General features: G+C 39.9%; 3 protein-coding genes across 25 annotated transcripts in view; 1 reads left to right on the top strand and 2 right to left on the bottom strand.

The window, feature by feature from the left end:
* The window catches only part of LOC124486937 (serine/threonine-protein phosphatase 2B catalytic subunit alpha isoform-like), a 28,673-nt gene extending 28,227 nt beyond the window's left edge, over positions 1–446 (bottom strand). Inside the window, exon 1 of one of the 3 annotated variants that reach the window (XM_047048833.1) lies at positions 64–446. In XM_047048833.1, coding sequence (XP_046904789.1) covers positions 64–124 — 61 coding nt within the window. In that variant the 5' untranslated portion in view covers positions 125–446. The remainder of the gene's footprint in view (positions 1–63) is intronic. The other 2 variants (XM_047048831.1, XM_047048832.1) reach the window with 2 other exon arrangements.
* A 1,110-nt stretch (positions 447–1,556) lies between these two features.
* Positions 1,557–9,088, top strand: LOC124486936 (B-cell scaffold protein with ankyrin repeats-like). Of its 14 annotated transcripts, none has more exons than XR_006958308.1 (18): positions 1,558–1,677; positions 2,065–2,460; positions 2,940–3,085; positions 3,488–3,626; positions 3,739–3,881; positions 4,330–4,444; positions 4,595–4,788; positions 5,087–5,153; positions 5,299–5,496; positions 5,593–5,655; positions 5,975–6,177; positions 6,530–6,593; positions 6,778–6,807; positions 6,978–7,051; positions 7,181–7,215; positions 7,560–7,605; positions 7,778–7,826; positions 8,908–9,088. XR_006958308.1 is itself a non-coding variant. In XM_047048826.1 (17 exons), exons 1-15 carry the CDS (start codon positions 1,665–1,667, stop codon positions 7,211–7,213), a joined length of 1,878 nt encoding a protein of 625 aa, XP_046904782.1. In that variant the 5' UTR covers positions 1,558–1,664; the 3' UTR covers positions 7,214–7,215; positions 7,560–7,605; positions 8,908–9,088. The 14 variants fall into 14 exon arrangements, 7 of the variants coding, with proteins under 7 accessions (XP_046904784.1, XP_046904782.1, XP_046904781.1 ...); XR_006958314.1 differs by lacking the exon at positions 7,778–7,826 and adding an exon at positions 7,351–7,431 and having other exon boundaries at positions 1,559–1,677; XR_006958313.1 differs by adding an exon at positions 7,351–7,431 and having other exon boundaries at positions 1,559–1,677; positions 7,778–9,088.
* A 7,587-nt stretch (positions 9,089–16,675) lies between these two features.
* The window catches only part of LOC124487023 (nuclear factor 1 B-type-like), a 54,976-nt gene continuing 46,991 nt past the window's right edge, over positions 16,676–24,660 (bottom strand). For all 8 annotated transcript variants that reach the window (XM_047049014.1, XM_047049013.1, XM_047049016.1 and 5 more), the window contains one exon: positions 16,676–23,329. In XM_047049014.1, coding sequence (XP_046904970.1) covers positions 23,200–23,329 — 130 coding nt within the window. In that variant the 3' untranslated portion in view covers positions 16,676–23,199. The remainder of the gene's footprint in view (positions 23,330–24,660) is intronic.

Genomic DNA, 24,660 nt, shown 5'->3' with positions numbered 1-24,660 from the left:
GCATGTGACTTGAAAAGGAAAGTATTACAATCTTACGGTCATAAACAAACAATAAACACTTACATTTGACCACCCTGTCCGTCGTAGATAACTTCGGGTCATCATTCGGCTTGTTTTCGGACATTTCCAGTGTGCTTTATAAAACAAACTGTGCCTTAAAAAAAGATCCTGCGTTGTCCTTGCCCAACAACAAGTCTATCAAAAGGGAGAGACCGCAGTGATCTCACTCGCTCCTCTCACTCGCCAAAAATACTTTCAACGGGGTTGGAAATTTCAACGCTGATACTGTAGGTCCGTCTGATTTACTGTTACTCTGTATCAAGTTCTCGCGCTGAGCGCAACCTAGTTTGCCTTGACCAAGATACGCCTTCAATTTATGTTAGCCTTCCTATTGGCAGCAGGTAACTCTGCCTTTATAGTCATCTTTGTGTGTCTATTTCTGTGTCAATCTACCGTGTGAATTGTAAACTCAGTTCTTCGATGTATAAAAACCGTACTGGAAGACTAGCTAGTTAAAAAAAACTGTCTTTTTCAATGCCAAAACTATATTTATGAGACAATTTAAAGAAAACGAAGGCATGGATTGGGCAGCACTTCTGCAATAATATTTCGCAATAAGTAAAGGGTGCTAGTGTTCATTTTGAACACAAGCAGATCTGTAAGATCATTTGACAGACTACCTTCTGTAAGCATTGCATAGGCCTATATCAGTTACAGTTTATGGGGTGCATTTATGATTCTTCTTATTTCAGCATTAGTGTTGTCAATGCAGACAATTCTGACATTGAGTAGTTTCTATGAAGTATAAGTATTGAATCATCTCAAATAAATTAATAATCAATTCAATAATTGACTACTGGGATTATGATTTTCCTACAATTTCCTGAAAAATAAAAAAACATGCTAAAGAACAACATTTAATTTTCTTTATTCAGGGTAGAACATATCCTTGTGTACTTATGTCACAGGATGCCAGATAATATTATACATTATTTTCCAAACAAATTATGGAGATCTGTGGAAGTGGCAAATGTTATCAATTATTAAGGTTAGCTTATACACACATATACTGGAATATTAAGAATCTTGAACTTATTTGCGTTTGTTTTTTGGAACGTTTCTTAACTTGATGGGCCCTGATATTGAGAACGGGTCCTACGCACACCACACATGTTGACAGAGTTGTCTCATGTGGTGACATGGATGTAGCTGCTGCTTTAGAAGATACTAAAATACAGCATGTATTCCATTGACAGAACACTAGCATAGTATTCAGACCCTTTGGAAATGCTTTGCTTACATACCTTCAGAGAAAGACATGCCATCACATTTACACCAGATAACAGTTGACGGGTTGTGCGCTCAAAGCCCATTGCCATTAATATTTTTTTTTAATAATCTGTCTTACAACATAAATGCTCCTACAACAATAAATATTTAAATACATTGTGTGCACCATATTGACGATGTTTGTGCAAACGCTTGATAACATGTATATTTGAAAATGGAAAATCATCTCTTTGTCCAATGAAATAACAGGAAGTTCCCAGTCCTTAGATAGTCATCAGACCAAAGTACGATACCTCATAACAGAGCTTGTGTGAAGCCAGCAGGTTCTCTGTCACTCTAGAGTAAAGAAGCGATACACAGCACTAAACAGAAAGATGAGCTACACAGGTCTGTCAAAACTTTTCACTTTTTGTATGTGATGATTTTGTCTTGACTGTGAGATACTGGTTTGTAGATTTCTGTATTAATAAAATAGTATTTCTTGCCAGAAATTATATTATACATTAACTGTAAATTGTAAATATACCACTGAAAACAAAGTAGATTCATGATTACTGCAAGTACTGTCACTTTTGCTATGGATATTTATGAAGATGATAGCAATGATGATTGTTTTTGTCATTACTAGTATCAGTAGTTGCATGTGTATGTATGAAGATGCAGTGGATTTATTGAAAAATTCCGTTTTTAAAAGAGACACTGTTTGGTTAGCTACATTGTGTATGGTGTTAAGATCCTCTATGTAGACCTCATTGAACCTCCATGTTTGTCTAGCTGAGGAGCTTCTGATCATCTACGAGGCAGAAGCAGAACAGTGGGCTACGTACCTGCGCTCCATCTTCACTGGTCCCATCCAGGAGGGTGGGATCTGCTGCTACGATATTGGTGCCGTGTCGAGCCGGCGGGTGGACTTCCTGTGTTTAGTCGGGTACAAATGCAAGCTCCTGATTCTGTCTAAGGGGATGCTGGAGAATATGTGCCGACTTCGCCGGTTCCTTCTGGCCCGCCTTCTCTGTCCGGCAGCAAGCGTCGTGGTGCTCCTTTGTGGAGTGGACAGCCTGGCTCCTCTCCTTGAGCTGGTGCCCCTGAAGGGGGGCGAGTGCCTGCAGATCTCCAGTGAGCAGGATGTACAGGAGTACCTGTCGGCTGTGACAGAAATCGTGTACAGAGGTATGCAACGACTCAAGAGTTGTCATTATGTAATTCATATTTATCGTCGGAAATGGTACCTAAACCATGAAAAGCATATTAGCTGTTGGGCAAATGTGCTTTGGGTTTGGTTATATAAATATATATAAAAACAGGACTTTTAGTTTTGTGGACCTGATAATGGCTTTCATGTAAAAAATTAAATAAAACTCAGACTGTAAAGATTTGCGTGATTGAGAGAACCAGAGCATCTCCTCAGCTGGAGCCCAATCTCATGCAAATTGTCTCCATTTCCTCTTTCGTCTGTAGTGGAACATTATCCGTGTTCATGCAAATCTACATCGGCCTTGCTTCTGTGCACCGTGAGATTAACACACGCACGCAGTTCCCAGGACAACGCCATCTTTTCAAATAAGTTCTAGGCCCCCCAAAAAAGTCTAGGCCAATTCAGCACATCAGAAGAGCCACTAAATGTCACCATTACCTGCCTGTCTGTACAGGTGCTCCATCTCCAGAAGTGAATCCCAGTCCTGCCACGCCTGGGAGATTCCCTGGAACAGAACCAACTCTGTTGAGAAGGCAGTCCAGCAAAGCTCCCAGTGTCACAAACAACATTGTGGTTGTGCCTTCCAGAGTCGCCTGTGGGGTGAGTCCCCAACCTAACAAAGCCTCTACAGTGTGTCACACAGGCTTGTTTACTTTTGAGTAAACCTTTAACCAAGCCTGTCGGTTGAGAAGACATTCTCATTTGCACTGCGAGTTTGGGAAAGAGAAGCAAGTCAATGTAATCACTCCTCCATTCAGAAGCCTTCTGATCCTGAGTGTGGGTCTGAATGGTGGTGGGTGGTTATGAAAATGTGGGCTGTTGATACCAGAGACTGCCTAAGGATGACATATTACCAGCTTTTCTTATCAGACCTGGGATTTGAAGCAGCAACATTGTCATTATTTCACAAATAAACTTTCATATTTCCTGTTTAATATTAAATTCTTACTGGCTTTCTGTCCAGTGTCCTTTGCTGACTAGAATGATCCATGTTGACTCCAGGGTCCCGGAGAGGTGTTCATTCTCTTAAAAGACAGCGTACTCAATAACGATGTGGAGGTGGAGTTCCTGGGAAGGAGTAGAAGAGTGACAGTCAAAGCTGTGCTGTGGAATGATCTGACCCTCTGTGTGACGGCAGCAGGTAAGGACAGCTGGATGACATTTCACAGGAACAGAAGCAGAATGGGCACCAAGCACAAGACAACAGTTGAGGTTTCGTTCATAAGTCATGAAATGTAACTTGTCTGTTTCAGACTTCCCTGTAGGGTGTGTTGACATAACTGTGTATTGTGGCACATTGGCAATTGGCAAGACTCATTTGCAGTACTACAGCACTATGGAGGAAATAGGCCACCTTCTCGCAAAGGTGGCAGACCCTGTTGATTTCATGTGCCAGGTAGGTACGTCTGCTGACTGCATTCATGTCTATGCTGTTTATTGGCTACATTATTATTAGAAAAATGGTGCTTGTCAATGTTGTCCACTGACAACAATAATCTGACAATCACAGGCATTATGATTGGTGATTGCTGCTTTTTGAGTGAAAGCTAATGTTTAGCACTGGATGTTGAGGTTTATGGAAGCCTGAGAGCAGCTCACGCTGTGGGAGCATCAGGAAGTAGGGTGGCAGCACCAGGAAGGCAGCACCAGGAAGTAGGGTGGCAGCACCAGGAAGTAAGGTGGGAGCACCAGGAAGTAGGGTGGCAGCACCAGGAAGTAGGGTGGGAGCACCAGGAAGTAGAGTGGCATCACCAGGAAGTAGGGTGGCAGCACTTCTGCTCTCGTCGTCAGAGAGACGGGAGCAAAATCTCACTTGAAAATCTTAAAATGTGTCATGTTCTCAGGCACTACAGGTGTCCTCAGGAGAGATGCTGGATCAGAGGCTGTCTTCCATCTTGGTGGAACGCATGCCTTCCAGAGGCTTCCAGGGCCTGCAGCCTGATGGCACACCTGAGACAGGTAACAGGTTTCAAACATTACTGTGAGAAACGTGTCAAATTCTTGCTGTGACTGTGATTCACTTCAAAACATGGACCGTCTTTTGTGACCTCTTACTGGCTTAGAGAAAACAAAGAAACAAAAATGTGACTCGATATTTTTCCGTAATAGAAACACACCAAGAAATACCTTCGCTCCTCCACTTTGCTGCAAAAAATGGATTCAAGGATGTGTGCAGTGTACTGCTCCAGTGCCCTGGGGCGAAGACTGCTTTGCACACTCCTAACTCTCACGGTCAGACACCGCTTGAGCTTGCCCAAAGTGAAGGTCACGCTGAACTGCATATTCTTTTGAAGGAAACACTAGTAAGTCTCTGCACCTGTCCACCAATCATGTAAGACAGTCTTATTTTACCTCCAATAAGTTTAGTTAAGTCCCAGCTCAAACACTAGCAAACTATGAAAAGGTAACAATTATTGACTGGTGCATGGTGCAGGAAATATCCTTCTCTACATGCATACAGTACTCTACAGAGTGTAAGGACAGTTCTAATCTACTTTGGATCTTTGATGTTTGAAGTCAATTCCATCACACAATGTCTGGCAGACCGGGCTTCAAAGAATTGTTTAGTTTAGAGAGTTTCTTTCCGGTCTGTCATTGCAGAATCTCATCACGGACGAAGACAACGAAGAGTCCGGTGTGTATGAGCACATGCAGAGGAGGACAGCAAGTGAGTAGAGAATGAATTCTGGTGACTTTGTACTTGACTTCATTTCATTTGAATACTGTGCCCGGCCTCCATCGAATTACAGTAAAAACAGAAATCAGGCTGCATAAATGTATACATTGCCATGTGTGAAATCCGTCCAATGCAGGGGCCCAACGTGAGGAACCAGGCGACCTGGATGAAGATGAGGAGGACCCGTACGCTCTGCTCGGGATAAATGACGAAGAGTATGATACAATCTTGGCCCCGAGCCACAACATGGTCATTGCCAACCGCCCACCTGCACCCACACCCCGTCCTGAGACCACCCCAACGAAGGAGGACCTGACTCCCTTCATCGCTCAAGGTAAGGCACGCCAGATTGACGATCGTCAATTGCGCATTTTAATGACTGTGTTTTTTTGTTGACATCCCAATCATGAATTGTTTGTTGGGTTTGCAGTTTTCCAGAAGAAGATGTCACAGAGTGACTCTGAAACTCTGTATTCGTACCCCACAAAGCAGGGTGAGAGTTGTTATTAACACACCGCGCCGTTTCACATAGAAAAACACGTTCTACAAGATGAGACCCAAATTTAAAGCCTTAAATAAGCATTTTTTTATTGGGTTCGACAAAATCTGATTCCCTGCACACTAAACATGTTTATGCATTATTCTGTCAGACAGATAAGCCTTGGCTTATTATATTAAGCCAATAGCAAAATGTCCCAATCGTCAAACAAACACAGCATGTAGGCCGTTTCCATGGCAGTACGCATCCAGCCAGCCACTTCATTTCTATTGTTCAAGTCAACCCATGTACTTTTGACACCCCTGGTTTACAGTTTCTTTTTATCCATGTGTATCACGAGGGGAAGACAACATTTCCTGTACATATGACACATTTGTGCCAAGTCACCCACCAGGCCTGGAGCAACTCATAGAGCTGCAGGAGAAGGTCAAGCGAGGTTCACTAACTATGGATGAGGCTCTTGAACAATTCAGTGACTGGCAGCGAGTTCAAAAGGGCATGGATGCGATTCAGCAGGTATATGAGGAATAATTGTACAAAATGTGTGTCATTAGAACCTTCTCTTGCAGGCTTGACATCAATTCATGGATCCAAAATAGAAAGATGATCTTTGTTGTTGCAGTGGCTGTCCTGAAATGACAGAACTGGATCTGTCAATGTCTGTACAGAGATAGCTTTGTAGTCTTTGTTAAAATAAAAACCCTCAGCTTTAAGATTTAACACATTGCATTTCTGAAACGCAACAATGCTTTCAAAAAGTTGACATTTTCTATGAAGCATTGCTACTTTTGTATCTCGTCATTAAAAGCATTTTGTGCCATGGTGGAACATTTTATAATTAGGCTGTGCAACCACATTCATCTCTCAGCAGAAACTCCGTCAGCTCAGAGCGAGCATCATCAACAACAGAGAAGATGACCAGAGTATCTATGGTAACTAAATATTCATGCAATGCATTCAAAAACACAAAAGTTATGTGTTGTTATAAATGATCCAGGAACTTGAAAAAGTCTTATGGATTGATAAGAGTTGCTTTTAAAAGTCATGCCACATTCTTTGACAATAATGCATGACCGGGATATAAAAAAAAAAGGAAAACTATGTTTTTTTCTCCAGATAAAATCAGCATTATTCATCATACACCAGGTAATTATTTGAATCCTTTCTATTCATGAACACTTTATCCAGAGGTTCCAAACATTACCAGGGACTTATTGTCACAGCTACGAGCTTCACTGACTTTCTGATCATTATCTACTTGCATGAAGGCAGAAATGTGATTTGTGACATGGTTGTTGACTTTTTGTTGAGTTAAGATGTTAAGGAATGTCGACGAGGAAGCCAGCCCGTGGAAACAGAATTTTACAGCAAGCCGCTTAAAGGACAAAATGTATGTATTTTCATCAAATGCAGTTTCATGATTTTACAGAACATTAAGCAATAAACTGTACATGTACAAATGAGAAAATTAATTCAGTCATATCTAACACTACTTCTTGTAAATTGTTTTTTTTCTCAGTCAAATTTATTGTGGAAAGCAGATAAACGGTGAAGGTAAGTGATTATCTATATTACACATTAGGGCCCCACCCCTGCTCTAGAGGTCAACCGTCCTGTAGGCCTTCATTCTAACCCTAATCCACCTAATTATAATTAGTTGGTTGACAAGCTGAATCTTGTTTGTTACAGATGGGATTGGAATGTAAACTAATAGGAAGTTCACCAGCAGCAAGGGATGGATTGCCCTGATCTACATAATATTCACATGCTGTATGATAGATGATATATGTCACACTCATCCAGCACACCAGAGCTGAATGCCGGCACTTTAAATCTGCATTTATTTTAGTATAGGTCAATGAGTGGGTTTTTGAGTGTTTTTGTTTTTTCCAACACAGACCACACACAAGAGAATGCACTCAAAGGCCAAACACAAGAGACTGCGTAGGTGTTATATATTTCTTGACTGCTGGCTGTTAACCAAAGAGCACCTGGGGGATTTAAAGACTTACTCTTGTCTACTCTACTCTATTCTATTGCTCTCAACATTCATGACAGCTTGTAGGTTGTCCTCATGTCCACAGTATTACACAGTATAGAGGTGTCTCTGTTTCAGAACTTGGTCTTCTACAGGTAGCCTGAGGCAAGAAAAGCCAGAACACCTGGTAACCAAATCTCTTCAAATGAATTTTTTGTGATTCACCTCTTTATTTGTTTTTGACACTAGTTACGCCAGTTTTAAACCCTCATAATGATGCAGGAGTGCATGATCATCTATTTTTATAAAACGTTCATTGTTGAATTAATAAAACTCATTATTCGCTTTGCAATGGGCGAGTTCTTACAGGCAAATGTTTGGCAGGACTGAGAGGGCAGTGCAGCATATTGCGGGAATATTTCCTCATCATTTGCATGAGCTCTCCCGACTGTTTTAATGGTAGATTTGCATTCTCAAGGAGGCCCCCTCTATGTGTTATGTTGTCCTTTATTTTGTTCTTCTGTCTGTGTCCCTTTATTTAACCTGCCCGGGTCACATACTGCATGCAAATCCTACCTGTTCCATAGGCTCCCCCAGAACATTACTCAGTACCAGGAACTCATAGAGCTGTCAAAGTGACAGAGGGTGTTCCCTGGTGATGGGTGTTAGGTGGCTGTGGCCTCCTGTTAGGGCTGTCCGAAACCCTGTGTGCTCTGTTTTCACTGTGGCACATGTGTCACCTTTCTTTTACTGGGTTGTCAGGGGTTGATCCCTTTTGTCTGATAGCTCTTATAGTGCTTGGACTAGGACCACAAACACAGGCAACGGTGCACTATGCTCGTCCCTTGTGTTAGCTATGCTTGCATTGGTACCTGGTTGTCCCTATGGCCAAGGAAGCTGGTTCTAGCATAGCATTGCCAGGCAATCAAATTTCCCTTAAGCAAATGCAATGGTTAGGTTACGAGGGGTGGGTCCGAAATAAGTTACCAGGCTTTGTTACCAAGGCAACACTGGTATACCACTGCCATTCATAGAACTGGAGTTACATAACTGACGTTAGTGTACATAACATCATTAGTCATTCAGGTGGTTCATTACTGTATGCTTCAGCAAACGTCTTTGAAAAAATATCAACTCTAATTCTAAATTTACCGTCCACATATTTTCGCATAAACATAGACAACATTACTGGTCTGCGGCACCTGCCTCAGAATCATACTGTACCAACATTGCATGGCCATACACTAACTCATGTTTTCCACTTCTAGGATATGCCGTCAAACAAGATTGAAAGACCGTGATGAACGTTTGCTGATTGGTTTACTGTATCAGTTTTGTTTGTGTGGCATTTTACTATCAAATACATTTACTGCACATTTTCTTTTTTTAAGCACATTATACATTTTTGTATACTCTTAAACATGATTAATAAATGTAGTTTATAGAGTTTTCAATTCACTTTTATTTTCCTTCCCATATGAATGCAAATCCAATTTGTATTTCATGATCAATAGGTTTAGTTAATATCCGTTGTGACAAGAATAATTTCTATTTATATACTCAAGGGGGAGCTGTAAATCTAAATATCCCAGCCAGTTCATATAAAGCCTTTGTAGGGAGACAAAATTCAGCTCTTACAAATTCATTTTACTCGTGTTATTGTTTTTCAGATTCTAATTTGTCATTTAGGAATAGGGTAACTGTCACCGACGAAAAATATTTGGTAGATGATATTTAAATTCTCAAATCAGTTGAGATTAAAAACTGAAATGGTTTTCTAATAAATGCGGATGATTCATTCATATTATTGGACCATTTTGTATTTCAATAGTTTCATTGAAACTTTGGATTCCTGAGCACCAGCATCCTCTGGTTCTCCTTACCCCTCACTCCCGAATATTTAAAACATTGGTGGCTTTTTAACGGTTTTAAAGAATAGCCTTTTAAAACATTACTATATATTTTTTGTGACGTCTTTTCTCATGGAGCATTATGCATAGTCTGTGTGTTTTGTACCTGAATAAAATTCACAGTACAGTGACAGTATGGGATTTGGGATTAAAATACATAATTACTATTACTGTTGTGGCTGTGGGTCTCTTCTGGATATATTTGTATGTAAGGTACTTTATTATCTGGCTCCTGTCCTGTGATATAGTTATGTTGTTATTTATTGGTAAGTAGTAACTGCAAAAACATATGTTGTCAAAAAACATTCAAGGTTGAACAAAGGAAGTTCCAACTTAACTAAATCAGTCAGCCTGTCCTCCTGTACTGAATATTATTATTTTTTGGGTGGCCACTAACATTGAACTATATGTGTGGCTTAAATGGAACCACGCCTGATGTTATCGTAGCAACACAGAAGTGGCTCAATCTGATGAAATGAAAGTGAATGAGAAATAATAACCCAAGCTAAAACTGTCAAAAATAACAGACAACTTCACTGTGAAGAACACGTATGTCTTTCCATCTGAGTGTCCTTGTACAGTAGACAAGAAAAGGGCACCTGAAAATGGCCAAATCAAAGTGGAAACTGCGACTGTTTAAAACCGTCAAGACAAATGCTAGCTCGCCATTCATTCATCTGTGCTATGAAAACCAGATGGAGCAGGCTTCTCGCTGGGCGCGGTTGCCTGTCTGAATACCAAAGATGAAAGTTAAGGACTGAAAGCAGGTTGCACCAAACCAAGCCAGATCTGATCAACAACTGCAAAGAGATTAAATCAAAGTGTTGAAGCATGTGGCAGGAGACATCTGCTGTTTCAGCGACAAGAAACCTCTGAAAATCCCAGGCACTGAGAGGAGAAGCTGGGTGAACGCCAGACAGTTATCACAAGGAAACGTCCAAGCAAGTCTGACTCTGAGGATTCAGTGACAAAATGCGATATATTCAGGTGAATGCAGTGTTTTTTTCTTTAAGTAATTTAACAAAAGTAAATTACAAATACAAATTGCGGATGTGGTAAAACATTTCGCAGTACCGATTTTTTGCAACAGGAATGTAGAATTGTCTCAGTGAAGCTTGTGTAGTCTAGACGCTTTTTAGGTGCAGTTATATGGGCATAATGTGAAGCCCTCTGACATTGCTTGTAAAAAGAAATCAACAAATCAAATTTGATTTGTAGATAGGTAGATGCTCAACAGACTAAATACAGTGGCTGTTTATTGACTAGGATGGAGATTGCTGCAACTGGAAAAAATGAAAGAAACCCACGGCTGAGGTGAGACCCCCAGTGGTGGCCTCGTGTTCAACTCAGCCAAGCGTAGAAACGGAACGCTTCACAGGCCTTATCATCCGTCGACGGAACCATGACCCTGAGCGACATTTGGAGGGCCCAAATTTGCTGAAGCGACATTTTTTAAATTAGAGCCAAGTTGACCATCTTCCTCCTCGTAGTTCATGATTTCGGATAAGCGTTTGGAACTGTCAGCATTGGCACAACACAGGCACACACAATGCCTACATAATCCAACCAAACACCTGATTGTGTGGACCTTTTCTTTGTTTCTGCCTCCACCAGCCCGGTCTGGATCTTTGTTTCTGTCTTTATCTGTCAGTACCGCTCTGATACTGGAGACGTACTGCTTGCATCCTGAATATAGTTGTCTTTCAATGCTGAATTAACACCTTTTTAGCATTAACGTGAATGTTTATTTAAATGTTTGTACATACATAAAGTAGCCTATACATTGTGATTGTTATAGTAAATAATGTTATAGTAAATAATAAGACTGTACGTGCATCTACAAATGTTCAGTTGTTAAAAAGTCTATCTGCTCTTTCATTGATGTTGTGTTTCATTTGACTTCCTGCTGAGCCAGTGTGTGACTCAGATACCGTAATCTCTGCATGCCAGCTTTCTCAATGTCATCTGCCAGTGAGCTGCAACCAGGCACCCACCGTGGTGTTGGCACCACAAGCCAGCGCCATCCAGCTTGTATGTACTAATGCCCACTGTTGCTAGGTTACAGCAGGAGGAATCCAATTTAGGTGGCTTCCACAGCTGTGCTATACTATTGTGCATTGGGGGCCATCTGTGGCATGGTTCCCAGCACCCACCTGGACATGATAGAACTCAAGCAGGCAGCCTAGGAGAGCTGGATGTGTTTGATGGCCATTACAACATAATGAAGGAGCTTTGGTGGCAATCATTTTCTTTGTAATGAATAAACACTGCTGGATTGGCACAATCTTGCTTCAAGTCAGTACTAAATATCAAAAGGTGACATTTGTGTTAGACTGTGTCCTTTTTAAATATTAAATCCAACAATCAATAATAACCATAGTAATAATAATAATAATCCGTTTGTAGAAATTGTTGTAGGCTTTTGGACAGACTATATTTGAAAGCAACCATGATTTTAAAACAGCATGACCTATTGTTTGTCAAGACTAAAACCAATAGAACATAGTCAAACATACAGAAGGAATGGCATTTTCAAAATAATTATTATTTTTAAGAATAAAATAATTAATATTTTTAAGAATAAAATAATTAATATTTTTAAGAATAAAATAATTAGTATATTTAAGAATAAAATAGTTAATATTTTTAAGAATAAAAGTAGCTTTCTTTGGAACCTTTCACATATGGACAGATGCCTGATGCCTGATGACATTCTGGGCAAGTCAAAGCAAATTCATGATTAAAATCTATAATTTCTCATTTTAATAATGTGTAGGAACCTAATCACTTGATCACATCAAGGCTGGGGGTGCTGTCCTGCTGATGGCTCTGCTGGAGCTGAAAGTGCTCCAAAACAACCTGACCATCCTGACAATCTGCCCGATGAACTTTACAGCACTATCACCTCTCTCTCTTTCATCTCTTTGGGTTCATACACCCCTGTCTACTCTCTTCTCTGGGTTTATATCATGAAGATTATATTACATTATGGTTTTTCTGTGTTGAGGACCCCCCACAATCGCTCTGCATTCTTGCTGAGAAGCCACTTTGAGTCGCTGGCTTTCAAGGCCCACCCATCCTCCCAATCCCTTTGCTGGTTCCTGGTTCCCAATTCTCCTTGTCAATCAAGACCACATTTATGTGAGGCGTTGATGTTTAAACACACTCAAGTTTCGCAGATAAGCTGTTTATGCACATAAACTTCCCCCAGTGAGACTATGCTCATTGAACTACGTGTCTACGATGTTGTTTTAGTCTCTGACAATGGACTTGATCCAGCCGTCTTTGTGCTTATTGTTTGTGGCCGTGTAGCTCTGCATCACGTCTCAGTGGCCTGTGGGAACGGCAAGTGCTGCGAGGATCTCACTCTCTCTTTCTCTCACCCTCATCGGCCCTTCTGTGAACACTCATATTAATGAGCGGAGGACTGAGGCCGCGCGTGATTGTTCCTTGAGATGTTGCCGAGAGGCACGTTGGTGCACAATGCGGTAGCTTCTCATCCATTCCCTCTCATTGATTGTGCACAGATCCACGGCAACAAAGGCATCATTAGAGGGGCTTTCATCCCCACCAGGCTTCTGCTAATTATGAAAAGGGGCCCAGTAATAATTGAAGGGGCCATCCTTGTAGATTGACGCAGACGAGAAGTTTACACATTTAGAGCTGCTACACTCAGCCCATCTGCCTCAGTCTCGAACCACCTGCCTGAGGATCTGACTAACCCGGGTCGCCACCAGGACGGAGCCATTACAGAGAAGAAAGACAGAAAGGAAAACATATGGATTAATCCAGTCAATAACGACGGCTACGCTGTTGTGGCACTCAAAAGCTTTTACCAGCTACCTGGCTCGGCTTAATTAAACCACTCTGAGTAAATCTATTTTCAATAGCTGCCATTCAAGACTTATGTTTTTAAGTGTAATAAAAACAACGCGTTTACCAACACATATACCTCTTTGTGCGCGGGTTTATCTACGTTATTGATTAAGCATCAATTACATGATTTAGAGGTTGAGGATTTATAATATAAAATGCTTTATTTTTGTCATTTTTCTGTGTGAGCCAGGTTTGGTTTGCTTTATTTTGGTTTCATAACAGCCACACTACTATACCAAACATCGGTTACATGAACATGCAACAAATAACCAACACTCTTTTAGCTTTTAGCAACTAGCAAAATGTTGTGTCAAACTACGAAGTACCTGTGCTTTATAATTTAGTAAAAATCCTGTGGATGGCTAGACTTTCCACCTGTAGGGGGCACTGCTCATTTCAAAATTGGCATGCAAGTTCACTCTTTTTTAATAAACTCAAAATCTAATTTGACACATCTAGCATAAACCCTGATCCTTATGACTCCATAGCAACAGCAATTAGGTAGTGTTATCCTCTCCAGTCTGAGGAAGATATCTCTGGGATTTGCTTCAGTCTGGGAGCCAGGCTGAAGCAAGGAGGCTCAGAGCCCTCAGTAGACCCCTGAACAACACTGGTGCTTGATGTGACATCTATCCTATCCTCTCTGGGGGAGAGAAAAGGCACTTAGAGCTTGAGAGGTTTATGCCTCTTGTCATCAACTGCTAAACCTGCTGTTCTTTGGTGTTGTGGACATAATTTTTTACAAAATTTATAACAACTTAAAATAGTTACTGAAGGTAACGTCTAAAGCAACTATAAAGGAATTTGTGATAAATGTCTACAGTGAATCCAGAAACGCCAATTGACCTTTTTGACCTTACCTTCGTCTATACTGAAGAGCTTGATGAATGGCAGTTAGTAAGTAGGAAAGAAGCAGGTCAACAGGCCTTTCCCTGCAGCAGGCCCTCTCTGCTAATGACGTCCATGATTACAATCCTGTGGGCTCTCTCATACAAGCTAACCAATGATTACACCTAGAGGGGGGAAAGAGCTGGGGAAGAGAGGTTTGAGAGGCGCCCAATATTGGAGGCAGGTGCGGCTTGCAAATCAAGCCTCATTAGCTGCACCTTCTGCTGGGGTACACCATGGGCAGATGGAATCTCTCCCTCACATGTTCCCTCACATCAGATGGCGGAGGGAGAGTAGTAAGGGGGCGGGTGCTACGCTCACCCTCTGTCCGCGTTATCCTGTCTCCAAAGGAACAAATTCCTCTGAAAAGCAGATCTCGGGTCAAAGTACTTTTCCCATTCGAGGGATGAAGAAGTAGCTTATTCCCAATCAGCTGTGAGGGCAACATCTGTGTACGTGCTTCATGCTTTTGACCTGGCTGGTGGTCAAGGTGCCATGCAGAGAAGGAGGACCAAGGCCTCCCCACTGTCTCTGTCTTGTTCTCCCATACAAGCTGACAGGATGCCTTTTCTTGTCGATCCACAAAGTCAAGTCAGGAGATCCTACGGCTAATTGAGGAGGTGATTTGTTAGTGGTCGGAAGTTGGCCACGCAATCATCACCTGGTTGACATTGGAAATGTCTGTCCTGTAATAAGGGGTGTGACGTTGTCGAAGTGGCTCTGCTGGTGTACGACACCATCCCAGCAATGGGGCCCGGGTGGCACAAAGGCCTCATTGTCTGCAGAGCCACATAGCACAAGCAATGCTACTCATTGCCAGCCTAAATATCCATACCATACAAATTATAATAGGACCCCTTGACAATAATATCACAATAGAGGCTGTATGAGATGTGCACCTGTGATTCACACTTGTTTTTTTTGGAACAATTGAGTATTAATACCATAATCATGCCCATTATATCAGTCCTGGTTTTATCTAAACATGGTGGAGGTGCTGTGCTAAATCAGATGCATTTAGTTGCATGGAGTGTCTTCTGGTACACAAACTTCATATTTTTCTGCCTCATTCAGAGTTTGTTAACATAAGCATGTGCATTCTTAAGTCTTAAAGTTGAGCATAGCAAAAACTGCAAATTCAGAAAATAATGTACTCTATACCAGTGGTATTCAATCCTGGTCCTCAGGGCCCACTATTCTGTAGCCTTTAGCTGTTTCCCTGCTCCAACACACCTGATTCAAATGAATGGTCGTTATCAGGCTTCTGCAGAGCTTGACGACAACCCATTCATTTGAGTCAGGTGTGTTGGAATAGGGAAACATCAAGAACATGTGGGGCAGGTGGTCCTGAGGACCAGGGTTGAGAAATGTATTGGCAATGGTTGATCATTCAGTCCAGTTTTTACTTTGTTCCATTCTGTCAGAATGAGATGCCTCTGGGTGTCGTTTTGGTGATATATGTAGTTCCAATGTGATTTGGAAGGGTAAAAGCTGAATGTTATGTTACATAAAGTTGTTTTAGTTTTTTGTTATGGTTTGATGATAACATACGGAACAACGCTTTTTTTGCTGTCACAAAAGGAAGAGGAAGCCTATGCACAGCTAACATATTATCTCTGAAGATGATTGATTTGTTCTTTATTTGTTCATTTGTTTTAGTTTTTTTAGTAACCTGTGCCATTGTGGCCTTGTTTTTAGGGTGCAAGAGTGAGCTAAAGTAAAAAATGTCCGTTGGGCTGAGTATGTTCTCTGCATCTCCTCTCATATTTCAGCTAAACGTTCCCCACTGGGGCCTAGGAATGCATCTCGTACCATAAATCACGGTCTTGATAGGAACTTGGCTTGGTGACCGCAGCACAGGGCTGTAATACAGCAGAGATATTCTGAGGTGAACATGGCCACCATGCAAATGAAGGTAAAGGAGGTCTGTTAAAGATACCAAAGCCAGAGATCGGATGACGTTGAAAGGACAATTCACAAAAGCTGTGATTTCATAGAAAAATTTGATAGTTTTATATCATTACTTGTTCTGGTAAACTGTCGGCAGAGTATAAAAAATGTGATCTCCAATGAGACTACATTCACTTTAGCAGTGTGTTATTGTGGTATAACATGTTATGGCGTAATTATAACTTGTTGTACGCCTATTAACTTTCATAGGTTCTCTAAGCCAGTAAAAACAGAAGTTGTAAGTTCAGCAAGATAACGTGGAAGGTGTTATACATAGGTTTCTATATGTTATGTCATGAAGGTGTTATACATAGGTTTCTATTTGTTATGTTATGAAGGTGTCATGACTGTTTATGATGACTCCCTTCACAGTACATGCAGTTTGTTGGCACAAAAAAGACCCCATTCAAAATTGTTTAGCATAGCTCATTTTATTGTTTAAACAGTTTTGCATAGGAAATATATCCACTTCCAGTAATTGACTGCAGTAAAAACAGCTGCTAGCAGTATAGGCTGGATATAACAGTAACAATCACGAAAATGTTGAGCCTTTATTTACACTGATTCTAATCTTGTGGCATTTTTTGCCCCTGCACCAAATGTAACCGGCTTGAAGGCATTGACTACAGCATATGTTTCTAAATCAATTAAAAGAAAGGATAACAGCCTTCACTATACAGTTCTCAATGGATCCCTGTGGCTCCTAAACTGTAAATAAAAAGATATAAACAAACGTCTCTAAACGTACATTCAGATACATACATAGACCTTTGCACACGTTTGCTGATAAACTACAATCACTACGGAGACTGATTACATACTGTGTTGTTATGCTGGTGTTGTTGTTGTTGATGTTGTTCTGGTTATTCACTAAGATGTGATTTACCTTTACTGGGCACAACGTTTGCCCAGAAGAAGTAAAAGTGCCACAAGATTCAATACAAAACAAACCTGCAAGTCGTTGAGCATTCTTTTTATAATAACAATACCTGTTACTACTGTTGTTTCTAAATGTAGTCTTGAAAATTCAAAGAAACACACTTTTGATCAAATCTACACATGTGTCCCTCATAGAACAAGTATGACATGTGTGCACTCTGACTAAGAGCTCTAGAATGGACAAAGCACAAACAAACATTCTTAAGAAAACACATTTCAACCCAAACAAGAAAAATAACTAAGAATCAAACCCTAAAGAAGATCAGAGACTAGGAAAAGGTTGTCCATCACATTCTGTTTCATTGTTATTCTTTTGCCTGGGATGAAAGTCCCACTATTTACAAGACACTCCCTAAAATAGTGAGCTCAAGTAGGCACTGTATACATATATTTTTGTCTTATTTTGGGGAATAATACGTAAAATGCTGGCTTTTTTGTTGTTGTTTACAACAACCTGATATATACTGTATGTATTGCTTGTGTAAAACTAAAACTCCCAAAAAGCTACTATGTTTGTCTTTTTTCTCCAACCTACACATCGCTAAACATTCTGGAAAAAAGGATGCTGAACACTACCTTTTGCAATGCAGTTGTACAGTATAGTTACAAAAAACGGCTATGTAATAACATGCTATTCAGTTGAGTGGTGTAGGTTATTAAATGTGGAACAAGGTGTTATTGGGTGTTTATATTAGTACAGTTTTGGCTCATCCGATATCCACCAAATCCTGATGAGCCAACCACTTCACCTTGTTCCACTAGTGTAATAACCTAAAATGGTTAAACACAATTAAATAGCAGGTTTGACTAAAATTTTATAAAGACAAGATTTACTATGTAGTTACTAATGAATGAATATCAACGTAAGTTAAAGTGTTATCAGAAGAGCCACACAGATATTGCATGAGTGCCACAGGTTCTCCTTGCATATGAAGATTTTTGTTGATGTCTTCGCAGACACAAATGACAACAAGTCTATACTGTAAATGTATGTAATTCAACAAAAAGTGTTTTACCCAAGTACAAACCGTAAAATAAATGAGATCTTTAAAAATAAACAATCTCCTCCAAAATATATGTAACACAAACTGATAGAACAGAAAGCTAGAACACTGGAACCTAGCTTCAGGGCTAAATTAAGAGAATTGCAACAGCTTGATCTGTCTGAATTCAGGCACGCTTATTATGTATTCTACTGGAACTGTAAGGTTCAGGAGGTTCCTGTAAGGGGCTCCCATCTCCTAGTACCCACACCAAGCATATTATTTCTCTTTGCCATAGAAGCCTGCCGTAGAAAGTATATGGCAGATTTTATTCAACAGAGGCTCTGTCTGGCAGACAAGTGAACTAGGTTGTGGAAAGTGCAGAATCAGTGACACCTCCGGGTCACTGAGAAACCAAGTGTGGAATGCCCTCCTTAGCTCAGTGTTTGAGGATTTTGTACCTAAAATCCTTTTGAGCTGAATCACTAGCGCTCAGTTACAATAGCGATCCAATCTCAAATCTAAACATTGTGCAATGTTTAGATTTAAATGTGCCATTGTAGCGATTGTTTTTGCTCAAATCTGAACTCCACACATCCTTACTCTGGACGACTTTGTCAGTTAACAATACGTCTACATGCATAGTAGAATGTAGATTACCCTGGTTAACTCCATAACTCCACATGAATATCCCTTACTGTCTGGTCTAGCACACAATCAAACCTATCTTGGACATACATTTTAGATTTTGAAAATCTTGAATCACATTTCACTCTCTATGATTACCAAAAATTCTTATAGTCATGAAATGTTTACAAACTGTAAGTTTAAGTGCTAAATACAATTTTACAAGCATTACCCTTCATTATTATGTTTCATATTGGCTGCTCTGTATAGGATACTTCCACTTAGTACAGAGAGAATTATGATGGAAAATGTATTAAATACTTTGACTCTATTATTTTGGGGATACCTGGAGAGTTGTAACTCAAATCTAGGTTCTAAAAGAAAATATGTTTTATCTTTAAATGGAGCTAATGTTTCCCAATACGTAAAGTTTTACAAACAAGGGGTTTCAGAAAAATTAAAGTAAAAAGTTTACAGTGTTCAAACTCCTGTCCTAAGGCAGATTTTTTGTTTGAAAGACCCTCATCTTCGCTCATTGTTTAGTGTCAGAGTCATTCTATCTCTCTCATACATTCTTGCTTACAGAAAACGTTCACAATATCACAAACGCTCACAACTCAAGAGCTGCCAATACAGATTTTAACCCAGATGACTCCAGCTTTCAATGCTGTCATGATATTCACCTTTATATACAGTCACCTCCCCAAAATATCAACACAACCACCACAACAACCCTGACACATTCAGTTGTACGCAGGGACAAAATGCTAATTTCTGGTGTCTCCAATCAACTAGAGGCGGCAAAGCACAAAAAACTAGCAAACAAATAAGAATACAATAAAACACAGAACAGTGCACATAGAACAGGGTGACTTTAAATGTTTGTTTTGTTTTTGTTATAACAGGCATCTTGGATGAAGGAGGAGAGATTAAGCTTGACTTGAGTTATTTCAACTTTCTGCTTTCTCAAAGCATACGAGGGTGTTTGAACTTTCACAAATGTTGGCATGGAGTGCAAAATGTAATATGTGCAATGCCGATTGGTGTCTGTTTTAGTCAGAAAAGTACTACTTTTTTAGTGCTATGTTGAAGTAGTATGAATTGATTGAATATGGCCTTTGATTCATTTTATTTTTGTTTCTGTTCCTGGTAGATTATCTTGTTATATAAAAAAATGTTTTTTGAAGATGATTGCCTATATGCTACTTAAGTGCTATTAGTTTGTTCTAATGTAGTTGTATTTTCATAGGCCTTTTGAGATTGCAGCCCGATCACATTTCAAAGATCAAGCATATTCTCACAGAAGTTTTGCAGTTGTTCAATGTCTACATCGCTGTACCAATGCAATTATTGGCAATTATGTTACATGTCAAAATTGTAATTAGGTTGAATGTCTAGATCTCATGAACGTTGAATATCAACAAATGACTGGTATTTTCCAAGTAGGCAAAATGCATAAGATAAATGGTCTGCATTTACAGGTGCACATGTACTACAGATAGAGTTAAGGCGTGAGTTCACATGGCGACGGTTGGGATTACAGACAGGGCTTGAACAATTTAAATGCTGATTTGCTATAAGGTTGCTCTTGTGTTGGTAGAGTCCCGATGAGAAAGTGAAGTTGCGCTCATGCAGGAAAGCCACATTAACAGCGAGCTGTTCATACGCTCACCCTCCCCATCTACTTTCATGATTCCTGACTCGTATTATAGCAACAATGCTTGTAATTCAATATGGCATTAGGGTGTGACTTTGATGTATTCCCATTTTACTGATTAGTTATATCTGAACATAATGCTGCATGCAGAAAGTAGATGTTCTCTGTGCCACAGCTTTTAACATAACATACAAGCCTCCATTTTAAACCACTCAAAAAGGGAATGATGTCCCTGGAAGTGACGAAACTAGTGCATATATATACAATTACAAATAATAAGTGAAGGCTTGCTGGAACCAAGCTTATTAAGAGGACTGGAACAGGTGTCATATGCTTATATTGATTGTAGCGCATATTGTACAAGTCTCTTAATTTCAAATGTTTAAGGCATTTACTTGGGAATTGAAAACAGTAGCTTAATATTGGATGGCACAGTATTGTGTGTAGGATTTATGCTCTGAGATTGCTGTATGCAGTGGCAATCCAACATGGCTTTCCATAATTGCGGTTTGATTTCCTTTTGCAATTGCAGTTGGGCAGTATGAAATTAGAATTTCTTATTAAGGTGAACATTTTCTTAGTAGAAGAAATGTATAAATGATTGTCACACTCAAGTCAAGCCCTCTCTCCTATGAAAATGAGGTCCTTCAATGTCACAAGCTAGCACCCTCAGTGGGAAGTTTTAAATGAAGATACCTGTGTCACAGTAGACAGAACGGTGACTTTGCAGTCTTACAAGACCCCTGGTGCAGTGTTTACAGACAGGGTGTAGGTATAGAAAAATGCCCCCGCACCCAACTAAGAATAAAAAAATACTCCATCACTCAGTACACAAAAGACCTTGTCATATACTGCATAGAGAGCAGTCCCCACTTTGGTCAATAAAAAAAAAAAGAACACCATCAACAACATCATCATCATTAGCAACAACAACATCAACAAAATAAATGCATTACAACATGGTCTATCTCCAAACTAGCTCCTAACAACTGACAAATCTATAAGCACTACCTACATAGGCAAAACTTGGTATTGCATAATTTTCATAGATCTGAATCTCTCCCTCCTCAAAAGTAACTGAAAGATAAAAAAAAAGACAAAATAGAAGAAAAAAAAAATGGAAGGTTATTAGAAAATCCACCAAAATACTGAAAACATGATGTTGGTTGATTATAAACTTTAGAGCGGCGACTATACACAACCTTGATATGCAATGTAACTGTGAGATAAAGTAGTAAATTATGTTAAAAATCAACAACATCACGTTTCATTCAGAGTACAAAAAGTTCATATCATATTTTTTTTTCTGTAATGATAATAAATGCAGCAAAAACAAGAGTAGTGATGTTTCTATATTTAAAGGCAAGGCACGTAGTTGCAGATTATGTCATCGTGCAAATCAACAGTATTGGAGAGATTGTATTCTATTCATATTTCTGGTCTGAGAGGCGATGGCTATGGACCTGCCATGCACAATTCTAGATTTTAGGGGATGCCACCATAGGGGGCTATGACTTGAGTTATCAAGTAGCACAAATGCAAAATGAACATTCAGACTGCACCAAGTGAAGGTCTATATACAGTTGCTGTAGGGTAAATGTTCTGTAAATATTTCAATGTATTGCCTTTTTTTATATTCTTTGTCTTGAACATGATCTTAGTAAAGGTGGCCAAATGTATCTCTTCTCAATTTGTGAAAACGCATAAAAGAAAGTCATTTCTGTACACTTGTTTTCATTTTTCAACTTTTGTTCTGTAAATTTTCACAATAAATAGGAAAATCTCCCCATTAGGAAGAGTAGGGCTCAAAAGAAGTGCTGGTTTGTATTCAGTTCTGCACAGGCAGCTCAATGCTCATCTTCTATCACATTTCAGCATTTTAGACTTTTTTTATATATAAAAACGAAAAATGTTGAAAATCAATTAAAATGTTTTTTTTAACATTTTACGTTTACTTATAAAATATTCATCCCCCTTCCTTTAGAGTCTTAGGGCTGACAGACTGATAGCTTCCCTTCAAAAATGTAATTGCACTTGCCTCTTTCGAGATATTAACTTTTTCATCTTTTTAAATCCTTTTTTAAAGGAGACCCAAATTCTTGTGAAAAAAGGTCAAGGTTCCCTGACCTAAGGTAGTGTTTAAAAACTGCATCAAGTTCCTAACTTTTACTGTAGTTGTTTGTGGTAACCTTGGACATAGCAGTACAGGTTAAACAAGTTAAAAACATTTTAACACTTTTTTTATCACAAACTGAAATTTAGGTGAAAACACAGTAATGTATGATTTGCTCCTATAGATACAAAATGAATTGTTCGCCAACGGCAGCAGATATTAAGAAAGTTTAAGGTCAAACTTGACAAGTTTAGAACATTGACCAGGCAGCCATTGTGCAGATCAATTTACCTGCTTGTAAACCCCAAATCTTGTAACTACCAACATGAAAATGAAAATAACCATCACTACAGACTACTAGAGTGTCATGCAAAAACATTAAGGCATCTAAAAAATGTACAGGATACATCACAGTATTTGAATGGATCGAAAAGTTCTTCACACACAACATCTGATGGGCAGGGGGTTAAAGCAGACCTGAATAGGATGCTGACAAACCCACTGGAGTCTTCTTGGCCAGAGTCCCTCAGGGAAAGGGCTAGGTGGCCAAGTGAAGGGAGGGAAGATTGCGTTGCCTGCTGGTTTTGTACCCGGTGTGTTGCACCAGGTGGGGTTCTTCAGTTGCCTGTCTCAGCATGAAGAAGGGGTTCACCAATGATGTTTATGCTGTAGTTCTGGACATTTGTTGGTAGAATCGGAGTCCCGTTCGACACTTGAAATGGAACTAAGCTCGCCCAGGTACCAGGACTGTGGAGTGAGATAGAGAGAGTGAGACAGAGAGAGACATAGAGAGAGACATAGAGAGAGACATAGAGAGAGAGAGTTATTTTAAACATCATAACATTCTCTATTAACCAATCCAAATATCACTATATGACTCAGGCTAGGACAGTTAACCTACAACCAGTATTTTGGAAAGTTGGATATCTTGATTTCCCAACTTTTTATGCTAATTTCATTTCAAAGTCTTTCATTAACCATTAAGGTGTCACAAATAAACAAGCTGTATTTTGACACAGATCCCAAGGTAGGATCTAATTTTATAATAACACACACTCATTGGCATTTTATCAATAGGAGTTGATATGTGGGTAACTGTGAAGCCATGTGTCATTTTGGAATATCAGGAAGAACGGAATATAAACAAAACATGAATGTAAAAGAACAGCTGACATACAGTGTTTGGATCAGAAAGAGTTAAACATCGAGGCAAGGCTTCGCAGGCTTTCTGGACAGGCTTCCTGCCAACGAGTCATGTCCCTCATCTCTGCCTTTCTTCATCACAGACCACCCCCCCTCGCTACCTCCTCAATTTCTCTATGCACCAGCTTCCTCTCTCTCTCTCTCTCTCTTGCTCTCTCTCTCTCTCTCTCTCTCTCTCTCTCTCTCTCTCTCTCTCTCTCTCTCTCTCTCTCTCTCTCTCTCTCTCTCTCTCTCTGCCACTGCATCACTACCCTGCTAAAAATCCTCTGACAGGAAATGAAAGATTACGTTTTTCCTACCTTGCTGAACAAAAAGCACGCAGAGTAGGCCAGCACAGGATCCTTTTCCTTCTACGTTCTTTACCCGTTTTTTCCCCTTTCTTTCTCTCTCGCTTTCTCAATCTCTCTCTCTTATTAAAAATGTTCTCAGGTGTGTGACAAAGACAGTATAACTGTATCTGGGTATGTACAGTAATTGACTTAAATCTACAGACTGGTAAATATGTTGCATGAATACTTTCCCTTCAAAAACATGTCAATTCAAAACCGCATGAATACAGGTGGTTTTGGCACCAAACATCCAGAATCCTGATGCTCTCCCCCCAAGTAACCTCAAAACTTGCATCCTTTGACCCCATCCAGCTACACATTCCCAAACCAAACTAATTCTTGTCCCTAGGAGTGCAGCTCTGGTCTGCAGGCTGCTTCATTTAAGGATTAGCCTCCAAATTAGATTATCTAATGGCATCTCAATGGATTGCTGACCCATTTCCTGGCAAATGGCAACATGCAAGTCTGGCAGCCTTTTCATTTGGATCTTGATCGTAGACGAACATATGCGACTCACAGACACATGATTTATTGTTTGTGTATCTA

Source organism: Hypomesus transpacificus, chromosome 25 (assembly GCF_021917145.1).
Source record: "Hypomesus transpacificus isolate Combined female chromosome 25, fHypTra1, whole genome shotgun sequence".
NCBI classification, from domain to species: Eukaryota; Metazoa; Chordata; class Actinopteri; order Osmeriformes; family Osmeridae; genus Hypomesus; species Hypomesus transpacificus.
This window is presented reverse-complemented; position numbering and strand designations above follow the sequence as displayed.

What these genes read in the sequence shown, in the direction of transcription:
- LOC124486936 (XM_047048826.1), top strand. An exon ending in CTGTTGATTTCATGTGCCAG is followed by an intron (nt 3,882 to 4,329) that starts GTAGGTACGTCT and finishes TCATGTTCTCAG; the next exon opens with GCACTACAGGTGTCCTCAGG. An exon ending in AGCCGCTTAAAGGACAAAAT is followed by an intron (nt 7,052 to 7,180) that starts GTATGTATTTTC and finishes TTTTTTTCTCAG; the next exon opens with TCAAATTTATTGTGGAAAGC.